The 18,299-nt window shown below is 40.4% G+C and overlaps 1 protein-coding gene across 1 annotated transcript in view; it reads left to right on the top strand.

Moving 5' to 3' along the window:
• atp10d (ATPase phospholipid transporting 10D) overlaps window positions 1–15,295 on the top strand; it is a 61,939-nt gene extending 46,644 nt beyond the window's left edge. Inside the window, exons 13-23 of the mRNA XM_053335833.1 lie at window positions 118–224; window positions 1,566–1,692; window positions 1,783–1,967; window positions 2,978–3,272; window positions 3,393–3,469; window positions 5,150–5,275; window positions 6,564–6,764; window positions 7,366–7,446; window positions 11,921–12,025; window positions 12,160–12,347; window positions 15,100–15,295. Of these exons, the coding sequence (XP_053191808.1) occupies window positions 118–224; window positions 1,566–1,692; window positions 1,783–1,967; window positions 2,978–3,272; window positions 3,393–3,469; window positions 5,150–5,275; window positions 6,564–6,764; window positions 7,366–7,446; window positions 11,921–12,025; window positions 12,160–12,347; window positions 15,100–15,280 (1,673 nt within the window). The 3' untranslated portion in view covers window positions 15,281–15,295. The remainder of the gene's footprint in view (window positions 1–117; window positions 225–1,565; window positions 1,693–1,782; window positions 1,968–2,977; window positions 3,273–3,392; window positions 3,470–5,149; window positions 5,276–6,563; window positions 6,765–7,365; window positions 7,447–11,920; window positions 12,026–12,159; window positions 12,348–15,099) is intronic.
• The last annotated feature ends 3,004 nt before the right edge of the window (window positions 15,296–18,299 follow it).

Below are 18,299 nucleotides of genomic sequence, written 5' to 3'. Positions count from 1 at the left end.
TTATTATGACAGAAATGTTGCATCACTGTGTGTGTGTGTGTGTGTGTGTGTGTGTGCATGCGCGCATGTGTGCGTGTGCATGTGTGTGTGTGTGCACGTGTGTGTGTGTGTTCTCAGGTTCAGAACACACTCAGGAGATCTACAATCACATCAGAGAGCAGACACAGGAACATTTAGACAGCTATGCAAGAGAAGGCCTGCGCACACTCTGCATTGCTAAAAAGGTAACAGTGCAGGAAGGAAACGCTGATGTGGCACAAAACTGCTTCTACATTAACATTTATTCTCGCACTTTTTCTTTTTTTCTTTTATTAGAGTGAGCAAGGATACAAACATTGTTCAACATGTTTGTAATTCCTTAAAGAATTTAAGGAATCTGCTTAATCTGCTTGACCCCTAATTTCTATACAATCCCAATCATTTGTCCAAAAAAAAGTATTATTTTCACCCACCCAATTATATACACAGACAAAAACAGACATTCAATGGGACAATATAGTAAATAATAAAGAAATAAACAATAAAAAGACACACACAAAAACAACACAAAGCTCCTTTACTTTATAGACGTTAATCATTTGTGATTCATGATTCTGCAACTCCTCTCACTCTACAAACAATCACAGAGTTTCTCTTTGTTGTTAACTTCCAGTCCCATCCTTCCAATGCTCACATAGTATTTCATTGTTGAATTGTTGGTGCTTCTGTGTTTTTCCAATTTTGCAGGATTCATTACAGATGATTTACCATCATGAAGTCTTGTTGCGCTCAGAAGTTGAAGTCAAACTCATTAAAGCACCACATGAATGATGTCATCTAGTGAGATCAGGGGCCATATTAATCAAGCTCCTCACAGCAGGAAAACACTCTTAAATGGCAAAGGATTCTCAGATGTTTGGTTCTACTTTTAGGACGAGGATGAAGAGCAACTTTCCTAACTAATGAAATCACTCCTGAATCAGTAAAGATGTCACACAAATCATCTATTTTAAAAACGGTATTTATGTATGTTCTTACAGGATAACACAGCACTGACTACTCTGTAAGGTCAGTTCATATCTCTGATTGGCTATTCCCTCATGTGATCAATCATGTGACTGTGATAAATGTGAGCCCTGAGCTCAGTCAGCTACAAACAGCTGATATCATTTAAGTACTTAAGTAATCTTGCTTCAATGATTAGTCATGTGATTCATTGATTGCAAGAAAAGTAAGCAAACAAAATCGTGGATAACTAAAACCACTAAACCATTCAAATCAGTGTGTGTAAGAAATAAAAGGTTGCTACTGTCATGAATGTGTTTGAGCAGAGAGTTTCAGAGAGAGGAGCTGTGTATGGAGGAGACATGATCAGGATCACACTCCACCTGTCTTTGTGTTTAATATGACTAAATATCATCATTTTATCATGAATGATATTTCAAAATCTTTTAAACACTTCCCTCAAAATTCATTCTGTGTGTGTGTGTGTGTGTGTGTGTGTGTGTGTGTGTGTGTGTCTGTGTGTGTGTGTCTGTGTGTGTGTGTCTGTGTGTGTGTGTCTGTGTGTGTGTGTGTGTGACCAGGTTGTAGAGGAGGAGGAGTACAAGGTGTGGCTGAAGAAGCAGCAGGAAGCAGAGAGCAGCATAGAGAACAGAGAGGAGCTGTTGCTGGAGTCAGCACAGAGACTAGAAACCAACCTCACCCTGCTGGGTAGGACAGCTCACTGCAGTACACACACACACACACACACACACACACACACACATATGCGAGCTGTGATGTGTTTTTCTACATGTACAGGCAGCACAGGGATCGTAGACAGACTCCAGGAGGAAGTCCCAGAGACTATAGAAGCTCTTCAAAGAGCTGGGATCAAAGTATGGGTCCTCACTGGAGACAAACAAGAGACAGCCATCAACATCGCCTATGCTTGCAAACTCCTCCGTCCCAACGACCAGCTCCTCACTGCCAACTGTGGAAGCAAGGTCAGCCGCTTATTTGGTCATTCCCTCTTTACCTGAGATAAACTGAGAATCCTTCTAGCTTATCAGTGTTAATTTATCCTCATTCTGCAGGTGTTAAACATTGAATAATAAGTTGTGGCTATTTGAAGCATGCTGGGTTTTTACCTTACTGGCTACTCTTTAGAACTGTCTTCACCATTTTTGTATGTTTGCCATTATCAATCAAGCTGCATAGTGTGTGCACACCAGCTGGTGATGGAACATAACAATGTCAACCCGTCAGTTCTTCCATTCAGCACTTTGGCCCAAAACTATTCTTAAAGTCCCTCTGCACTCAGAAATACTTCCTTCTTATTCTTTGGACTAACAAGCATAATTTGTGACATCACAACTACTTTTGAAGCAGTTATGGTACTACAATACTGACAATGGACTGTGAAAAACAGTGAAGTAGGAGACATGTTGTGTCCAGCAGGAAATCATATTAATATATTCAGAGATTATGGATGTTTTGGAGGGAAGATGGAGATTTAATCAATTAAAGTAGTAATTATACTATACTTAGACTTTCCAGACATTAAAGTTAAAAAAGTTAAAAAATACTCTGCCTAGAACAATAATGTGTCTGATGTTTTTACACAAGAAAAGTATTGTTTTAAAATCCTCCTCAGTTGCATGAATATGTTTAATATATTTCATAGAAGCCTGACAGAATATGAAATATCTAGTGCGTGCCACATTGATATTTGGTCCTGATGTTAGAGAATAAAAAAAGCCATCCTTTAGGGAGCAAGAACATCCACAGCTGATTTGAATGAGGTCATAATGTTTATGATATCTGGCCATAGACCAAATTGTTAGTTAAGGAGAAATAGTAATGTGTGGTGCAAGAACAAAGCTCAAGAGATCATAAATATTTCATGGACTCCTCCTTTATGGTCCATGAATATCTTTTCCTAGTTTACAGTCTGACCAACAGTGATCAAGTCAATCATGCTGTATGACAGTATTCGTGGATGTCTTTTTGTCAGGATGCTTGTGCAGCTGTACTTGAGCAGCTCAAACAGGAAGTGGAGGCTGGTGAGGCCATTGTGACTGAACAGACTGCAGCAGGGAATCATGAGGAATCAAGCTGCGAGGTCGGCTTCATCCTGGTTATTGACGGCCAGACGCTGGACTGGGCCCTGCAGGAAGAACTGAAGGGACACTTCCTGGAGCTGAGCTGTCGCTGCAGGGCAGTCATCTGCTGCCGCTCCACCCCTCTGCAGAAGAGCCAAGTGGTTCGACTGATCCGGGACCAGTTGAACGTCATGACCCTGTCTGTGGGTAAGCACATGGAGCTAGTTCAAATGATGCTCGCTAATGAATAATTAAGATTTCAGTTGATAGATTTCTAAATGTGTAAAACCTCTGACGCCATCATGCTACACCTGTTTGTTGATTTAGGTGATGGAGCCAATGATGTGAGTATGATCCAAGTGGCTGATGTGGGGATCGGGATATCTGGTCAGGAGGGCATGCAGGTAAATGACGTACATACGGTGGGGCAAAAAAGTATTTAGTCAGCCACCAATTGTGCAAGTTCTCCCACTTAAAAATCATCATCATAGGTATACCTCAACTATGAGAGACAGAATAAGAAAAAAAAATCCAGAAAATCACATTGTCTGATTTTTAAAGAATTTATTTGCAAATTATGGTGGAAAATAAGTATTTGGTCAATAACAAAAGTTCATCCCAATACTTTGTTATATACCCTTTGTTGGCAATGACAGAGGTCAAACGTTTTCTGTAAGTCTTCACAAGGTTTTCACACACTGTTGCTGGTATTTTGGCCCATTCCTCCATGCAGATCTCCTCTAGAGCAGTGATGTTTTGGGACTGTCGCTAGGCAACACGGACTTTCAACTGCCTCCAAAGATTTTCTATGGGGTTGAGATCTGGAGACTGGCTAGGCCACTCCAGGACCTTGAAATGCTTCTTATGAAGCCACTCCTTCGTTGCCCGGGTGGTGTGTTTGGGATCATTGTCTTGCTGAAAGACCCAGCCACGTTTCATCTTCAATGCCCTTGCTGATGGAAGGAGGTTTTCACTCAAAACCTCACGATACATGGTCCCATTCATTCTTTCCTTTACACGGATCAGTCGTCCTGGTCCCTTTGCAGAAAAACAGCCCCATAGCATGATGTTTCCACCCCCATGCTTCACAGTAGGTATGGTGTTCTTTGGATGTAACTCAGCATTCTTTCTCCTCCAAACACGAAGTTGAGTTTTTACCAAAAAGTTCTATTTTGGTTTCATCTGACCATATGACATTCTCCCAATCCTCTTCTGGATCATCGAAATGCTCTCTAGTAAACTTCAGATGGGCCTGGACATGTACTGGCTTAAGCAGGGGGGACACGTCTGGCACTGCAGCGTCCCTGGCAGCGTGTGTTACTGATGGTAGCCTTTGTTACTTTGGTCCCAGCTCTCTGCAGGTCATTCACTAGATCCCCCGTGTGGTTCTGGGATTTTTGCTCACCGTTCTTGTGATCATTTTGACCCCACCAGGTGAGATCTTGCGTGGAGCCCCAGATCGAGGGAGATTATCAGTGGTCTTGTATGTCTTCCATTTTCTAATAATTGCTCCCACAGTTGATTTATTCATACCAAGCTGCTTACCTATTGCAGAGTCATGCTTCCCAGCCTGGTGCAGGTCTACAATTTTGTTTCTGGTGTCCTTTGACAGCTCTTTGGTCTTGGCCATAGTGGAGTTTGGAGTGTGACTGTTTGAGGTTGTGGACAGGTGTCTTTTATACTGATAACGAGTTCAAACAGGTGCCATTAATACAGGTAAGGAGACAGAGGAGCCTCTTAAAGAAGAGGTCTGTGAGAGCCAGAAATCTTGCTTGTTTGTAGGAGACCAAATACTTATTTTACCCTCGGTATAATTTACCAATTAATTCATTAAAAATCCTACAATGTGATTTCCTGGATTCTTTCCCCCCATTCTGTCTCTCATAGTTGAAGTGTACCTATGATGAAAATTACAGGCCTCTCATCTTTTTAAGTGGGAGAACTTGCACAATTGGTGACTGACTAAATACTTTTTTGCCCCACTGTACAGCACGTCTTATTTATTGTCAGAGCAAGAATTCATGAGAAATGTAAATATTGTTCCTAATGTTTTATTAATAAACATTTCCCTGATTGCTCTCCAGGCTGTGATGTCCAGTGACTTTGCTATCTCCAGGTTTAAACACCTCAGTAAGCTGCTGCTGGTCCACGGTCACTGGTGTTACTCTCGTCTAGCTAACATGATCCTTTACTTCATCTACAAGAATGTGGTGAGACTCCTTACACCATAGACAGCTTGATTACAGGTTCATGTAATGCCTGCTGTGTCTGGGTCTGTGAGGTGTTCTTGTGTCCATGTGGTTTAGTTTAAATTTAAAGAGTTAACATGTGAAAATAAACGTATGAATAACTTGCACACATTCTTTTTTTGTGGACCCAGCATCAAATTTCTGCTTTTAATCCATTTAGAGAGAATATATTAGAGGATTATGGCAAAAATGTAAGTGGTGTAACCATAAAAACTTAACTTTTTATATTAAATAAAGGTAATGGAATACAATTGTTCTAAATATTACATTTACATAAATTTCAATGTTTTTTAAATGAAGTCATTATTAGTATAAGTCCACTTAAATACATTGTAGGTGATAAAATATTTAATATTTATCATTCTTTTGTGGTTACACCATTTGACATTTTCAGGAGCATTCAGTCTTACTTTTGGTTAAAATAAATGGTGCAAATAAATTAATAAATAAATAAATAAATGCTTAATTTTTGGATAGCAACATTGATATTGAAACATGCCAGATTATAGCAAAACTGCTCATTTGCATCCATAGTACCTAATAATAAAATGTCATTTCAAATGACATAAAACCAACAAAAATATAAAATGTACATTTTAACAAACCTGAATTGATCATCTTGTCAACCCTTCTCTGTTACTCACCATGTATCAAACAGGCAAAGCAGGTCATAGGCCTGCTCATTTTGAAGTAATATGTTTTTCTCAGGTGAAATGGCCAGAGTGAATATTTTTAAGGTCACTAAATGATCATTTCTTTTCTGAGCATAGTATTCTCACCTCTGAACCGTGCCTTTGAGCTCTCCTTCACTGTGTTATCAGGACACGCATTACACATATCTGTGTAATGTGCTGCTGTTTTAGTAAATCACACATTTCATACACATAAACTGATGCTGCATTGAACAATGCTGCTTTCTTAGTAAATCTGGCAATTGTTTTTCTCACATGATCACTGTGTCACATGATTCTACCTGTTCTGCTGGATTCTTGTACTATAAGCAGCTGTTATGACTAAACATTGGCCCTAACACATTCCAAGTTGTCACAGATTGTTACCAAGAGTTTAGTAGGGCCATCTCACACAGTGTAGCATACATTGCACAGTTTTTATGGCCCTGTAGGTCCTTGAATAAAAAACCCCAGCTAAATAACAAAACAAACACGTGTGTATCCTATCTGGTGTTTACTGCAATCAAAGTTTCATCAAGAAAACAAATCCAAATCCTCACTGCTGTGTTTGTCTGCAGATGTATGTGAACCTGCTGTTCTGGTATCAGTTCTTCTGTGGTTTCTCTGGGAGTGTGATGACCAACTCTTGGGTTCTGATCCTCTTCAACCTAATTTTCACCTCCGTCCCTCCTCTCATCTACGGCGTGCTGGACAGAGACATGCCTGAACACACTCTGATGCAGCTGCCTGAGCTTTACCAGTCTACACAGACATCTAAGGTGACCCCCCCCCCCCCCCCCAACACACACACACACACACACACACACACACATAAACATGTCCTTCTAAACCTGCTATCACAGCTGCTGATATGTTATTGTACCCATTGTTTGCTTATGACATGAAGCACAGGAAATGATGTCACCAGGTTCAGGTCATGTTATTGGCTTCTCACAACACACAACACAAACAGAAACACAATCTTACACAGGAGATTTATATTGTTGTTTCTTTTAGATGATTATTTAAGCTTTAATTATGCTTTATTATGCTGCTGGGACCGGAGTGAAAATCTTTCTTTTTTAAGTGAAAGCATGTTTTTTATATGACAATAAACCTTAAACCTTGATTTGATAAAAGACCAGATTTCTCTTTTCAGGATAACCTAATCAATTATTCTGTTATTACTGGAGGGAAAAACAATGCTCTTCATTTATACTTTTTTGTATTTTAAGATATAAGACTTGCTGACTGTATTACTATCTATGGTCCATATGTTTTTGTATTGAAATGTAATACTACTGTTCCTGCATTTCACCAGGAAGGAAAAATAGAGATATTTTCAGTCATTAAGCTAACAGGTGATGTATGTCTCTGCAGGTCTATGTTCCCTACATGTTCTGGATCACAGTCCTGGATGCCTTTTATCAAAGCCTTGTCTGCTTCTTCGTGCCTTATTTTGTAAGTACAGTGATTCTATTGCTTCACTCTGACCAATGACCAACTGAATACTTTGGGCTGATATTGATATTTGGAAGTTTAAAGAATCAAATAATGATTAGCCAATGTTGTTTTATCATTTTTAAGACATGAGCAAACAATCTTGATACAGATTCCTTATATGTGTTTGTTTGTTTAAAGAATTGTGACAGACACTTCCTCCAATACATTAACAATACAAACAATACACACCAGAGGCCTGTACTACGAAGCTGGATTTTCTCTTATCGAGGTAACTTCAGGGTTAACCCTGGGTTTTCTGTACTACGAAGCTGGTTCACTTCTTACCGAGGTAAATCACCATGGTAACTTATGCTGAACGGCTAACCTGCTCCGGAGCAGGTTATGTTCTGGATAAGAGATCAATGAGTACAAAAGCACCACCTCCTGACCAATCAGTTCTCTTAGAAAATGACCTGCCCATTCTTATAAGATCCTGTCAACATTGGTGCGCGGATCGTGAGAGGAGCACTTAGGAGAGAAAGAGTTTTTAGTGATAGATGCAATTTAATATATATTTGTATATTTTGCCTTGAGGCACATGAGGGATATTATTCTGTATGTTATACAGTTGGTTTAACATCATTCACTCAAATGGTTGAAGCACATAACAGGTTTGTATTTTGAATGTTGAATATTAAACTAACTTAATGTCTCTTATGAAAGGAAGGGCACTGAGGAAGCGCTCTGCCCCAAACGTCTGTGCCGTAATAAAGTGACATTGAATGATCAGAGTGTCCGTTTATATTGTCTGATAAATTAATATTGTATGATCTCATGAATTTACACATTAACAGAGTCGGCTATTTTCTGCCAGCATTCCTTCCTTTCTTTTGCTGCTGCAGCAACAGTGTTGCTTTTGGCCTGGATGATGTGATTGAATTCTTCATATTTATGAATAATAATTGTCTGCTCCTCCATGGTAAATGGTAAAGTAGTCTGCTCTGCAGGGTTTCTCCATGTTTGTGATTGGTCAGACGCTGCAAACACCTCCCCTTTATGGGAGCGCGCAGAGATCCAGATTGGAAAACCCTGGGTTCAATTACCGAGTTGATAACCAGCTTCGTAGTACCACTTATCAGGATTGTGAATGTCTGGGTAAATCAACCCAGGTAAAGGAGAGATATCCTGGATAGGTTAATCCAGCTTCGTAGTACAGGCCTCTGATCATGAAGACATAGAAAACATACAACAAACACTACACAACATAAAAACATATAACAACTGATAGTTGATGCACACTCAGCTGGACATTTTTCAGTGTATAAATAAATAAATAATGGTGAACTGAAATTTCCTCTGTTAACATATACACAGATACTGATGAATCTGCAATAAGCTAATATAAATATTAGCTGTATTCTAGCATTACATTATTAGCATATATAGTACCATCTGTCTAACATCTGCCTGAAATCTTAAAACATTTTTGAACAACAGTTTTTTTTTTTTCTCATCAGTCTGTCAGAGAGAGCTCCATCTCGGTGCACAGTGGATGGCAGACGCAGTGCATGTGTCTTTGTTAGTTTCCCCCGACGCAGTTGTCATTTTCTGTCCATGAGCCATGTTGTCTAAATAACAAAGGCACTTGCACACAATGAATGTACACTCTGCCTGTTACACACACAGGGGCAGGCAGCAACACAAACATACAAAAAAACCCAGTGTATGACGTCAACATATTCAATTGTTTGTTAGTGGGGGGGTCGGCACCTTGGAGAGTGCCTCTGTGGACAGTCCTAACAACTGTATGAAGGGTTAACATGATTTAAAACGCTTTATAAACAATATTTAACATTGATCAGGTTTAGATACTTTCAACAATTAAAACCCTGCTGAGTTTACTTGTTACTACATGACTGAACAAAACCTTTTAAAAAGAACTAAGACTGTAGTTAAAAGATAAATAAATAAAAACAAAGCATCACAATGTGTGTGTGGAAAGACTCTCTGCTGCCACTTAGTGATTTTATCAACAAGAAAAACATCTGAACATCTGTGGTTAAAACATCTGCATTCATCTGTTAATGAATGTGTGTGATTCTTACAGTGTCTGTTATTCACAACTGTAGGACTGATGTGTTGATAAGTCTGCAGCCTCTGAGATGCTGCACAGAGTACAGTGTCATTACACCATGTGCTATAGATCATTAAAATGAGGCCCTCAGTGTCTCCTCCACAAAGAAGTAGCCTTCTGAAAGACAGATTAAAAACAGAAAGGTTTGACTCTGAGCAGGTATTCCAACTTTTATGCCTAGTGTGAGTCAAACACCAAAAACACTTGATCCTGCAGTCTAGCTCTGCTTAAAGCTGCTCACCAGACCAGTTATCTGTGAAGTGAAAGTTGTCTGTTCCCGACATGTCTATTATACTTAACTAAAACTAAAACTAGCTGTGAAAAAATAATTTAATTAAAGGTTTAATATGTAGAATATTTATTAAAAGCTAATTTTTTTTAAAATAATACAGCCACGGGGCGTTTTGAGGGGTACAGAATGAAAGTATTGCTTTTCCATAAAAAAAAAAATTTAGTCTGAATTAATATTTTTAACATTTTTTGACGGGTTCGACAATGATGTTCTGACACGTTCTGTGTACATTGTACCAGACATTTAGCGGCCGGAAGTGCGGGTTGCCAGGGTTGTCTGTTGTTCCGGTGCAGCTACTGTAGGCTGGCACTGGGTGAAATGGAGTTGTAAACAAGCAGAGCCGTGTTGGACTCACTAAAACCAGCGTTTTTTGCTCTCAAGTACAACTTTTCATCACAAAACTTCGAAGGTAAGACAGAATATCTGTTAGTCGCTGTAAATAAGTGGTTGTTTACCAATGAAAAATGACGTGCTTGTAGTGGAGTTTCTCCTGTTTAATTTGATGTGCAGTATGACTGTATTGCTACATCATTAGGGCAGAGTTTTATGCCTTTTTCTGCGGCGAGTCTCAAGGTCTCCTAATTGGGGGACATTGGAGTTTAACAGGTTTAACTGCTAGTCTGCTACTCCCACTGCCATTACAATGTAATGTACGTCGGTGGTTTCAAGTTTCAAGTTCATGTTCTCTTCCTGTTTTCAAAATAAAAGCACCAACTCTATCGTTATGATTTTCTTAATAATGAAAGGCAACCGGTGTTTTATTTTGTGAAAATGACAGGAAGTGCGTTACTCGCTACGGCTAACTTGAGTGGCTCCGAATTCGCAGGAACAAAACTTTAAGCAGATGTTATTTGGACAAATTAGCGTCACATTGTGGATCTAAAGGGATACTTTCTCATCTAAAAAGGTTAGACATGTGGATAAAGTGGTATATTTACAGAGTTAGAGCTAAAATAAAATCTGCTTCAGCCTGCTGATTTCAGCTTGGGTAGGAATGAAATGCATTATGGGTTATCGTGTAGTTTACTGACTGGTCTGCTCACGCCGATCAGGCTACAGAAACAAGCAATCATTTTGAGTTGGGAGCTAGCTAGCTAATCAATTACACACCACTCAAAGAAAGACTTCCAGTTGAAGACTGGCTAACGTTAAATACTGTTGTAAAATTAATTGGTCGAAATTAGTCGTTACCCTGTATGATTCATCACTTGACATGACGCTGGCTAATCGACTGACGCACTCGGCAACGAACCTGGCAACCCGACTGCTGGAATTATTTTTGGTTGTTGCGACTACGATCTCGAGACATTAGATGGCGTTGTTCTGCTCATTCTCCATATTCAACCTTTAATTGAAATAAAAAATAAAAATGCTGTTTTTTTTTTAAATTAAAACTAAATAAAAACTAAAATGAACAAAGCAAAACTAACTAGAACTAAACTGCAGATAAACTCCTGTTCAGTTTGACTTCTTGAGATAACAGGCTGCTTCCAGTAGGTGGCAGCAGAGTGTACGCTGGTTGCCACATAACACACAAGAGGAAGATGCTTGATGTGCAATTTATGATTTTCTAGAAAGAAGAAGAAGAAGAAGAAGACGCTGCAGTCACAACCAAACATGGGAATATTTAGACTCCGACCCTGCAGTAGATAACAGTGTGGTGATGAAGAGTGATGGGAACATTTTTGGGATACCAGCTTGGAAGCTCTCACAGAGAAATGCATAAAAAGTTCCAGGAGTTGAGAGAGCTCACAGTCAGACAGCTGCACCACATCAAGACCTGCACAAACACACAAACCTTCCCTCAGTGTCAGCATTATTTCATCCTTTACAGCTTCCACTAATCAAGGCTTTCCTCCTCATACCTAAAAAACTCAAATTACTTAATTACTAACTACTAAAACTAAACTGAAATAAATATATAAACTATAATAACCGTGATTCCCAAATATTGTAATAAAGTGCTAACACTTTGTACACAGCAGCATGGACAGACTTAGATCTTATCTCAGCATGTGATAGTCCTGGTTCATTCCCTGTGTGAGATGTTGTGATGTTTCTCTCAGGCATACGCAGGCTCAGACGTTGGGGAGCTGTCCTTTGGTTCTCCAATCAACGCCTCGGCTCTCCTCATCATCCTGCTGCACCAAGTCATTGAGAGTCACACTCTGGTCAGTGTGTGTGTGTGTGTGTGTGTGTGTGTGTGTGTGTGTGTGTGTGTGTGTGTGTGTGTGTGTGTGTGTGTGTGTAGATCAGTGTCTCCAGGCGTGCTGTGGTGTGTTTAATCCTCTGTGTATTGTTGCAGACATGGATTCATATGCTAGTGTTGGTGCTCAGTGGAGGCTCCTACTTTGGCTTTGTGCTGCTCTTCAGTGTGGGCTGTGTGACCTGCAGCCCCCCCACCAACCCTTTAGGTGTGGAGACCCTGCAGATGTCCCAGCCACTTTTCTACATCGTGTGTGTTCTCACTACTGTGGTTGCTCTGTTACCCAGGTAACACACACACACACACACACACGCAACTGAAAAAATGAGAGAAAGACAAGATTCTGTGAACATATCCATTGAGAAACAATGCTGGTCTGGACTAGACTAGAAATCAGCCCACCATGTTTATGAATCCTCTGAAGCATGAAAGGACTACGTATTAATCTAACATGAAGTTAGAAGGCATCCAGAACTCCTAGAACAATACTTGTTTGTAACTCTGAGTTGTAATTTGAGAAGAGAATGAGAGCTTGTAACTGTCAGTAGATGACTTGCACTCAGAGTTACTTGTGACCAACTTTTTAAAATGTATTTCCCAATTTAGTTTGGTGAGTATACACAAGTATAACACAGAAGAGACTGAATGTACAAGAAACATAAACCTCAGAATGAAATATTTACATATAATCTAACCAAAAACACAGACACGTCAAAATCTCTTCTATATTCTTAACCCTGTACCTGCCCACCACTTATACTTCATACTCTTTTCCCCCATGTTGGAACTCAAGAGTTTGATGATTATTACTATTAAAAGTCAATAACATTATTAATAATTATCAAATAATAATGGGGCACTACCCTGAAGACAGGGACAAATAATCCAACAGTATCATCTCAAGACAGGCTGTTCATCCAAGCATGTTAATATCAGAGGATGAACAGTGAAGGTTTGAATGCAGCACTGGACTCCTCACTGAGCTCAGTATTTATACCAACTATAACAGGGAACTTGTGTTTAAATTAGAGATGTTCGATATTATTGGCCGATATTAACTTAAGAATGTAATATCGGAAAGTATCAGTATCAGGTTTTTAATAACCGATGTTTGTTCTGTAGGCTTCAGCATTTCTGAGCATGCCTGAACGCAGCATGGGACGTTTATCGGCACGCGCTTGATGACACAACAACAACAACAACACACTAGACTCGTGGGTTGCTAACCGTGGCTAACCGTGGCTAACAAGTTCAGAGCGTCCACAAGGTTTACCTCCTCGTTGTCATGTTCTCTGTTATGTTTTGGGCGAGTCGCCTCTGTGACGTCACCGTCAGAGTCCTCTGGGTCCTATCTGGGTGCTACACTGCTGAGAGGAGCGAGTGAGAGGACTTCCTGTAAAGGTCCTGAAATGGGGCTTATGTCTGTGGTTTGGAACTATTTCCAAGTGTGTCCTACGGATAGTAAATGACTGCAAAGCAGCATAATACATATGGCATTGCCATATTGGCACTTTTTTCCATAACTTAAGTTGAAGGTGTTCTCTTATTTTGCTCAGACAGCGTTTACATTTGGAAAGCCATGTTGCATTTATGTCTGCATCCAGTGGAGCATCACAATACAATTAGGTATAATGTGTTAATGTGTCAGAGCTTGGTCCGCATCGCCGGTAATAAGTCGGACTTGTTTCCAGTGAGGGTTGGACTCCGCCAGGGCTGCCCTTTGTCACCGATCCTGTTCATAATTTTTATGGACGGGATTTCTAGGCGCAGCCAGGGTGTGGAGGGGGTCCGGTTTGGTGACCTCAGGATTGGGTCACTGCTTTTTGCAGATGATGTGGTCCTGTTGGCTTCATCAGACCGTGACCTCCAACTCTCACTGGATCGGTTCGCAGCCGAGTGTGAAGCGGCCGGGATGGGAATCAGAACCTCCAAATCCGAGGCCATGGTCCTCAACCGGAAAAGGGTGGAGTGCACTTTTCGGGTCGGGGATGAGATTCTGCCTCAAGTGGAGGAGTTCAAGTACCTCGCGGTCTTGTTCACGAGTGAGGGAAGGATGGAGCGAGAGATCGACAGGCGGATCGGTGCAGCGTCTGCAGTAATGAGGACTCTGCACAGATCCGTCGTGGTGAAGAGAGAGCTGAGCCGAAAGGCAAAGCTCTCGATTTACCAGTTGATCTTCGTTCCTACCCTCACCTATGGTCATGAGCTTTGGATAGTGACTGAAAGTACAAGCAGCCGAAATGAGCTTCCTCCGTAGGGTGATAGGGTGAGAAGCTCAGTTATCCGGAGGGAGCTCGGAGTAGACCCGCTGCTCCTCCGCGTTGAGAGGAGCCAGATGAGGAGGCTCGAGCATCTAATTAGGATGCCTCCCGGACGCCTCCCTGGTGAGGTGTTCAGGGCACATCCCACCGGTAGGAGACCCCGGGGAAGACCCAGGACACGCTGGAGAGACTATGTCTCTCGGCTGGCCTGGGAACGCCTCGGGGTCCCCCGGGAAGAGCTGTACGAAGTGGCTGGGGAGAGGGAAGTCTGGGCTTCCCTGCTTAGGCTGCTGCCCCCGCGACCCGACCCCGGATAAGCGGAAGAAGATGGATGGAGATGGATGGATGGGTGTTAATTCCACAATAGGAGATATGTTATGTTGTTACGTAACAGTTTTGGTGTAAAAAGCCTGCATATATCAGTATAGGGTGATATCAGTATCGGAAATTAAGAGTTGGGGAATATCGGAATATCGGCAGAAAAGTCAATATCGAGCATCCCTAATTTAAATGCATAACAAAGTGTATTAACTTTAGCAATATCAATAATAAATACACTATGCTTCAATTAACAAATGTCTATCATACAAAGTATGACACTAAAGCACATCGCTACATAATCTAACAAGCTGATTTTGAAGTCCAGTCTGGATCTAGATCTTTGTTTGGACTCTGAACAGTGGTGAAGTCATCAGTCACATGTTAAAACAGTCTGTTGCTGTGTTTCATGTATAAGCACGGTGCAGGATGACTGACCCTGTGTGTTATTTGCATACAGGCTCTTGTTCCTGGCTCTCCGCGGCTCCTTCCATCCCTCTGCTGTGAACAAATCAGCTCAGGTAGACAAAGTGGATTCAGAGGAATACAGTAAGAGGATGCAGCGCTGGAACCTGAACCACTCCAGAGCCAACAGGCTGCCAGTGTTTGCTGACAACCCAGGCCTGGAGCCCAGTGCATGATCAGCTGTGACCCCCCCCCCCACACACACACACACACACACACAAAGCCAGAACACTGTGCCTCCAAAGACTCATGGCCACGTATGTTGAAGTGAGACACTGTCAGAGGCAGAAGAGCCTGCTGCTCCTCTCCACACCTGGCTTCATGTTTACCAAAGAACTCAGTCACTTGATTTTTCTTTTGTGATGTGAGCTGCTGGAAACAAAACTGTGTTTGACTGGACATGAAAACTGAACAATTATAATAATTAATAATCCACTTATTACCAAATAGATCAGAATGGTGAGTATGTTCTGAAATAGCTCATCAGACATTCATTCATGGTAACAGAAGCTGTGAAACGTTGACCAGCGGTATGTATTATTATAAGATAAGGAAATCATCAGCATAATTAACATAAAGAAAGACTGACAGCCTGTTCTGTGGGTTACACTGGCATCAAGGTAACATTCACACTGCAGGAGACAGAGAGCGACCAGGCAGAAAGAGTCATGATAACATCAAGTTTTTATGGCTGACACAATGATGATGATATATAAATCACTAGGAGACACAGTGCAGCGTTAGCTCCTGCTTGTAGCTCTGGTTTGGTCTCCACCTTCTGCTTCAGTTTTTTCAGATACTACTGTGAAAATATAACTTTCTTCATCAACCACATGTTAACTTGAGTTCTGTGCTTTTTGGCAAATGTGCATGTGTAAACCAAAACAACGAGATAAAAAGTTTAAAAAAGGGTTCATGCTTGTTAAAAATGTTCTACAACGTGTGAACCTTACATACTGTTCAGGGGTCAGCTTTGACCCATTTTTACATTTGAGAGCTGTAAAAACACCATATACACATTTCTTCCAGGAGGACTTTTCCTAATGTGAAATAAAAAGCATCATGTTTTTATTGTTTGTACAGCTGATACACTTTTGTCCAAATTCAACCTAAAATTCAAAAGTTGGAGTCGTCATAATCTGTCTTTTTTTTTCTCTTAAAATAGCGATAAATAAATAGAATAGACTTAATTAAGGATAAATTAAACATGTATTAATGACTAATGAGTCCGATTATGAGCAGTATGTGAGGGTTAAATCCTGCAGTGTGAATGTCCCAGCTTTAACCTCTATATGACAGAGACATGCAGAGGTTAGGAAGCAATAATCTGATTATTATTTCAAGACAATATTAGCACTACCAGCATCACTGCTCTGTTGATCAGCCTCTGTCTCACTGTAGATACCACTGTTTGTGACTTCATTGTGTTGTAGAATTCTTATCACTGACGCCTTTCCAATGTTTAGTTGGCATTACTTCATGATGAACAAACACGCTCCCCATGTTAGGAACAGGTTTACACTTTTGGGAGCTGTGGATGATGTTTGGAGAGTAGTGGAATTTTAGAGTTGTTACAATGAGCGTCCTGTTTCTTTGTTTACCTTATCAGCTGTTTTCTCTGCTCTCACACCGGAGCAGAAGACTTTCCTGTTTCAGAAAGCCGGATTGATGAAAACTCTGAGTTTGTTAACCCAGAGATGAGGGAAACTCTGAGAGCTAACGTAGACTCTGTGAAGCTAACCTGAGCTTCTCTGTCTCCTCCCTCTAACCCTATTCAACTCATATCCACACATATAGAAGGGCAACAATCAGTGGTTTACTGTCTGAGCCTGGATATTGGTTTGTTACTCAGGACTTTCTAAAGTTACAACATCGGTCATTTATTACACAGCAAGCTCAGAATAGAACCTCTGCATGTTCTCTTCTAACACTGTCAGTTTGTTACAGCAGCTCTTGCAGAGATCTTTTTTGCACATAATGTGCAGTCTCAGATTAAATGGAAAACATCCATATGAAGCTTTAAGCTTTAGACTGATGGAGCATCACTCCTCTAATATCAGAGATTATATGTTAATATATTGAATTAACAGGAAGGAACAGCATCACTGAATGCCAAGATGCAAATAAATGTCTAAAATGTTAAAATCTTTATTTTTACCTGAACGTCTTTTCAAGTGCGTATCAGCAAGCACACTGGATCAGCTTACAGTCATGTCTCTGTGTCTTACATCTATTTTGTAAATCTTTGTTTTGTCTCTGTCAGATTAAAACTGAACAAACTTAATATATTTGAAACGTGATATAGCTGCAGCTACTTTATCATTCTTTAAGGAAATGTAAGTCTGCTAAATGATGAGTTATTGGTCAGCACTGAATAAATGACTGTGTTCACATGTTGACACCTTTCCTTTCTCTGACTCACTTTCTTTTTTTAAAGATAAATGTGTCAGCATATGCATTTTACATCCACTGGATTGAAATGGAGGCTCTGCCTTTTACTTACCTGTTGCCATGGTGAATCATAGTATTGGAACTCCACAATGATGGCATTTTTCATTCATCACACACACTTAACTCAGATTAAACCGACTCAGAGTTGACTGAACTGATTCTGATCAGCTGTTCTGGAAGTGAAAACTCAGAGTTTCCCATCTGTGGTTTAATCAGCATTCAGGCTTAAACTCAGAGTTTGTTAAACCTGCTCTCTGAAACAGGCTCAGGGTCAGTTGGGGTAAATGAAGGAATCGTCACTGAGTCATACTGACTTGATTTGGACTGGTGTGTGTATTTATTAGCCGTCTGTGTTGCTGTTACAAACATTCTCCATCCTTTCCACCTGTGCCTTTCTAAACACTGATGCTACAAGAAGAACATGATCATTGTGTATCACAGAACAAACACTGAGCTGAGCTGCTTCTCCTGCAGAACCAGAGATCTGCTGACTCATCATTCTTAAACTGAGCTGCACCAGCAAGGATTAACAGAACTCAAGATTTAAAGATGATTTTGGTCCCAATTGATTTAATCTTATCCTTATTTCATATTATTCATATTTGAACCCATGATTGAACCAAATCACATTCAAGTTTGGCATAATACCAGCCATTATTATAATACCAGCTAAAACGTATTTATTATTATCCTCAACACACAAAAAAGCCTTGTTAGGTAAGTCTTAAAATGAAATGTAATCAT

Source organism: Scomber japonicus, chromosome 16 (assembly GCF_027409825.1).
Source record: "Scomber japonicus isolate fScoJap1 chromosome 16, fScoJap1.pri, whole genome shotgun sequence".
In the NCBI taxonomy this organism is placed as follows: Eukaryota; Metazoa; Chordata; class Actinopteri; order Scombriformes; family Scombridae; genus Scomber; species Scomber japonicus.
Note: the sequence above shows the minus strand (reverse complement) of the source record. Positions and strands in the feature narration are given on the sequence as shown.